We start from the raw sequence: 6,000 nt of genomic DNA, 5'->3' as shown, positions 1-6,000 counted from the left end.
TTTAAATGTATGATTAGTAGAAATCAGCGTTTTGTTGTCTCCGTGTCTCCCCGAGTCTTTCTAACGCGTAAACCACAATTTCCCCACAGAGCCTGAACGCAGCGCCGGGACCAGACTGCCTTACATTGTTAAGGTTGATTTCTCTCTTTCACGCCAGCATTTTGTCTTCCGTGAGCCAAACCTGGGTCACAGGCTCCCACAAAAACGCATGAAATCTCCTCTACGTGTATCTACGGGACACAGACCGGCATACTGTAAGATACTTCACAGTGCATTTCGTACCATTTCACTTAACATTAGCGATAGGCAAAAAAAAAAAAACGCTACAATGTTACTATGTTAATGGGAATATTTCAGCCTGCAGAGGAATAAACCAAGAAGGGCGAGTCGTGGGTTATAATTGAAGGAAAAGCTTGAATGGTTTTTTGGCTTTTATGTAGCTTGTCTGCGGTTTGTGTGGTTTAAACTGGGTTAAAACACCTGTCCGGCTATCTCTCGGGTTATTATTTTAAAAGAAGATATCGCTAGCGTTATGACTTTACTCAGCAGTCATTTTTCCTTGCAGGACTGAAAAGAGGAGGAGGAGGAGGAGTAGCTGCTGCCAAAACCGTGTTTCCCATGGCTACACCAAGCTTTTATTTTTTTTAGGGGGGGTTATTTGGATTCCTAACCAGCTATTGGTGGCATAGTTATACCCATATTGTCTTGAATCAGCTGTTATAAAGCCCCAAATAATTGAGAAGGGGATAACAAGAGAGAGAGAGAGAGAGAGAGAGAGAGAGGAGAGATCAGCCTCAGGAGTCGTGGCGTCGCCCCCTTTGGAGGTGCAGGTTCACCACTCAGTCAGTCAGTCAGTCAGTCAGTTTGGTCTCCCTTTTGTTGACTCTGAACGCCCACCTTCTTGCAGAAAAACTCACTCCAGGATCTTTAACTGAGGTCTAATGCTTGTTTTTGTTGTGTCTCTTGAAGCCCTAACATGAGGAGGATCGCTGGCTGTAACCCTGCCCAGACTGGAGGCTGCTTGGAAGGGATGGTGCCACTGTGAAGAGCCTGGTGGTGCTGGTGTGTCTGTGTGTGTGTGTGTGTGTGTGTGTGTGTGTGCCGTTTCGGAGGACAAGCCTGTGGAAGTGCCTGGATACACACAACATGACTATTTTCAACCAGGAAAATGTTGAGGAATTTTATGAAATCGGAGACGAGCTGGGAAGGTAAGTTGAGTAACTTGGAGTGTTTTATTTATTCTTATTTCTAATGCGTATGAACTTCCTCTTTTTTCTCATGGATGAGCTTTGACAGGGGAGGGGGTGGAAGAGACATATTATTTTCCACCTTTAAATACACATTTGATTTAGATGTGTTTCTGCTCATACATATAGGTTTAATCCATTGCACACAATCACTCATGCAAGCATGCTTTCACACATGCATACAATGACTGTAAATAGTCTCCAGGACATGCAATGCAACCCCCCCCCCCCCCTCCCCTCTGCCCCCTCTCTACTGTGTGCCTGAGTGTGCCTGATAGACTCTGATTAATGCAGTCCATAATGCATCGTTGTCAGTGATGAAGAGGTGAGCCTATGTTACTGAAACTGCCTGTTCCTAGAGATTTATTGCAGGATGATATCACAGTGCATCTTTTTACTAGGAGAGGATTTACATCTCAGCTTGGCATGTGTCCACTTTATCACGTCTGGCTGACAATAGGGAGAGTAGAGAAGTTGTAGCCTATATAGATATATTTTCTTCACTTCTTTTTGCTTCTGCAGGATCTTTTTTTTTGGTTAGAAAAGCTTATGAAATGACAAAGCTGAGTGGTTATATAAAGGTTGAAGAGTGAGATTGGTGTCCTGTCCTGCTGAATATGAAACCATGGAGTTAAAACTGGGTTGTTTTCAGGTTCTGTGTTTGTTGCACTGATCAAAATCTACATCATATTTAGAGCTGCGATGTATCAGCAACTGTTTTGTTAATCAAGTATGTGTTTTTAGTAATATCTTAAGAAAATTATCTGGTTCTAGCTTCTTAAATTGAGCATTTTCTGTCTTTTTTTAGTCTTCTATGGCAGGAAACTGAGTATCTTTGAGTTGTGGACTGTTGGTCAAGCTTTGGGAAACAATGATTGCATTTTCTTGCATTTTATTGACTAAAAAATGAATCTATTAATCAAGAAAACACTCATGTAAAGGTGGAAATAACACAAGCAAAGGTGCATGCATCCCCATAGTAACTTGCAGACGTCTGCTCAGGTCAGAAACAAGGAAATGGATCTCCGTGAGTTTCTGGTTATCAAAGAAGTGACACATGTACTTTGTGTTGCTAATAATCAACCAATTGTTTTCTGCTCTCTAAGGCCTATCTGGCAGGGCTTGCTTCGCCTTTTTTTTTTTTTTTTTTTTAAAGAGCTCACCTTCCCGCACTGTGGGGGGAGAAGCTGAAGTTGCCGTGGCTGCTTTACTATGCTACTTTGGTAATGGAGAAGATTGGGGAGCTTTGTCTAATGGGATTGAATTTCTGGCTCGGAGGTAAAGACACGGCTGTGTAAGAGTGTGATAGTCTCATTTGGTTGTCACTCCAGCACCAGGATCCATTATTCAGTGTGGTTTTGATTAAGATAGTAGAGATTTGAAATAGGTGGGGGGTCTTCTGCTTTTGTAAGTGTGATAATCATAAAGAATCGTCACTTTACATCATCTTGAAGTGTTGAAAATAAGGTGAACTTTTGCTTTTCTTGTAAAAAATATATCTCAATCCTCTACTAAAGGCAGCCAGATATCTTTTTTGAGGCATTTAGTTTCTTTATGACACATTACATATGGCTTGGAGGGAGCTCAAGGCTACATACATAACAGGGACAAATATCATTTCAAATATCACTAATTATGCCAGTTCTTTTTTCAAGTAAAACCCTTCAAAATATTCTCTGGTTGCAGCTCGACAAGTGAGGATTTGCAGCATTTTTCTGTTTCATGTCACCATAAATTGAATATTTTTGTCTTTTTGAGTTGTTGGTTAAATGACACAGCCATCACCTTTGACTCTGGGAATTTCTCTTTACTGTTTTTACAGGCAAAACAAATAATCTGCAGTATAATTGATACTTCAAATCATGGTTTTCACCCAGTGTTTATTCAAGTGCGTCACCTCGGATGAACTTTGGATAAACCGAGGTTAGCTTGTGTTGAAAGCTGGTGACTTTCTCTATTCATTGGCTAAATTACAGCAGCATGACCTGCACTATAATGCCATGCACTCTTAAAGACAGAGAGGCTTTTGATCCGACTGTACACCAGGCCTGACTCTGGCCGGAACTGGATGGAGGCCGGTTCGGTTTGGCAAAATGTGGAAAATGGGAAATCACCCAAGCACAGTCACTGACACTGATGCTGCCTGTTTTTTGGCATCTAAGTCATCATTACTCCATGGTCACAATGAGCACATGTAAGCAATATAATGAGGAGGAGGAGGAGGAGGGTGAAAAAGAAGAAGATGTGAAGGGTGCAGGCTGATCCTCTAAACTCTTGTCTCAAGTGTGTGGAGTCACTTTTGAGACATGACTGCCCCACTTAAAGGCTCTCAAAAAGTTCTCCATTATCCAAAATGATTGATTCACCCGACCGTGATGTTACCGCCTTATGACTTGGATCTGGCTTTCTCAGGCTTGACAGCACAGTGTGTTTTAAATTGGGGGGGAAGGGAGGGGGGAGGGGTTTGTAGAAGTCAACTCGGAGAACTGGAAGTATTAGAGGTGTAAAACGAACCGCCATTCAAGAGAAATAAATGTCGTTGTAACAGCAGGTTAGCCGTCAAGCCTCCAGACAGGCAGGCAGGCAGGCAGGCAGGCAGGCAGGCAGGCGGAGGCATCAAGTTGTTACTTTTGGAGCTGAATTGTAAAAAGGAAAAAAAAAAGTGTGATAATCCCGAGCAAATGCATCAGTGGTCAAATACTCCCTTTTGACCTGTGTCCAAAAAAATGGTCAGTTAGTCAGTATCTCGGCTGTGTTTCAAAGCGCCCACTGCCGCCACCGCCGCTGCTGCTGCCCTTCAAACCTCTTTCTCTAACAAGTCAAGCACTGACCGCATCTGTACTCAGCTGATCCCTCTAATTGCTTCAGAGATCGCCTGAAAAATTGTCACTTTCTGCCTGTGGTCTTTGGGGAATTACTGAAAGTATTATAGCCACTGGCATCTAAAAGGATCTCCTGTTTGATGCCTCCTGTGGTGATGTGATGTGTGACTATCATGACTGCAGTGATAAAAACACTATTAAAGCACACAGGGTTTCTGTAGCTGGCATTATGGGAATAATAGCACACTGAACGGTAGGCCTTTTTTACTCCGGGGGGGTTCCCTAACTTGTTATTTTTGTGTTGTTCAATAGCTGTAACTATTTCAATAAATTGTTACAGGGATTTTTTTGGATAGACTTTTGGATTTGAGGTTTGTCAGGCAAAAAATAGGACTTTTTTACAAACTGAATAATTAATTTATCAAAAAAATGCTAATCAGTACTGAAAATATTGGAGTTTCGGGAAATCTGGGACACTGCCTTTACAATCAAGAGTTAAGTTCTTAAGAAGCAGTATAAAATGGATAAATGGGAGTATGGAGCTGTCACAAATTCAAAATAATACCTAGTTTTCTTTTGATTACTTTGAACACAACCAGTAAACTGTAATGTGCCAAAGAAACTCTGATGGTCAGTAACGTCTTTATATTTTTCCGTGTAGTGTGATACGGCTGCATTATGTGTATTGAGATCGCAAGTTTGATGTCACCGCTGCTTCACTCGTGTGGTGAGCTAGCTGGTGAGTCCTCAGATTTGTTGTCGTTGGAGAGTTCAGTGTTCAGCGGCATTTTTATTACGTTAGCAAACAGCCTTTCCAATTCAACATACTTGCCCACAGACACATGAGTTATCTTTACTGAAAGAAAGAGCGAAATGCAAAATGATGTGAATTTATGCATTTGGTAAACTGGTAAACATGGTAAACTACTTTAAAACAGATCAGCATTAACGCCTTAATCGAAACGTGATTAAGGGCCGAGCGTAACGTGTTTTTCTATCACTTTAACCGTGCTGCTCACTGACTCACTCAAAACCACTGTCACGCAATCGACCTCTGTCAACCTTGCGCAATGCACAGCATGTGTTCATGTGGTATCTTGCTGCTGCTGTCACTGTCTGCGCTGATTGTCTTGCAATGTCCCATCGCTCTGCAACTTCGGAAAAGTGCTGGAAACATGTTTCTACACATTGTCCAGCGTCTTGTGCACTTTTCAATGTGTCAAGTTCCTCAGTTTTCAACTGAACTCAAAGATAAAGGAGCTGTGGAGTATTTTGTGTTTGTTATGCACTTTATTATAACGTGCTGTTTGTTTCGTGCACTTCTGCATATTTCTCAATGTGGAACAGTTTAATACTTCCAAAAAATGTCATAGAATAAGCACTTTGAAGTTGTCTTCTACCTCAAAACCACATTACTTTTCTGTTTTAAGGGAAGCTTTAGTTTCGACGTCGTCATTGTGTTACCTCAGGCTCATTGCACTTCTTGAGTTCATAAAGTAACTTGCATTCATTTGATTCCCAATCAAGATACACTGGGAAGAATTGCTTTACGTTGTTAATATGGACTTAAAGCTGTTGTGAAATGCAAAATAATAGAATTTTAAACCTGCAATAAAAAATATGATTATACAGTGTGTAAACCTATACAAACGTTTGAACAAAGGCTTGAATTTGGAATAAAATATGAAAGCCCTAACAACGCATGCAAAGAAAATAAAAAAAAGTCTATTTCTCCACGGCTGCCAGCAGAAGAGGAATCCCCATCATGTTAGCAGTAGACGACACTGACTGGCTGATATCTGATCTTTCATAAGAGGTCGGTATCAGTCGAGGATATCCGTGCATCTCTACGTCAGTCGAACAGTTGCACTCAATCATTCGGAACGCCTCAGCTGCATTTTCATTTTGCAAAGCGTAGCAGGATCAGAATG

General features: G+C 41.4%; 1 protein-coding gene across 1 annotated transcript in view; it reads left to right on the top strand.

Annotated features, from left to right (window-relative positions):
* Positions 1 to 1,092: 1,092 nt before the first annotated feature.
* Positions 1,093 to 6,000, top strand: part of dapk1 (death-associated protein kinase 1) — a 94,535-nt gene continuing 89,627 nt past the window's right edge. Inside the window, exon 1 of the mRNA XM_053326092.1 lies at positions 1,093 to 1,208. Within this exon, the coding sequence (XP_053182067.1) occupies positions 1,147 to 1,208 (62 nt within the window). The 5' untranslated portion in view covers positions 1,093 to 1,146. The remainder of the gene's footprint in view (positions 1,209 to 6,000) is intronic.

This window comes from Scomber japonicus, chromosome 9, assembly GCF_027409825.1.
Source record: "Scomber japonicus isolate fScoJap1 chromosome 9, fScoJap1.pri, whole genome shotgun sequence".
NCBI lineage: Eukaryota > Metazoa > Chordata > Actinopteri > Scombriformes > Scombridae > Scomber > Scomber japonicus.
This window is presented reverse-complemented; position numbering and strand designations above follow the sequence as displayed.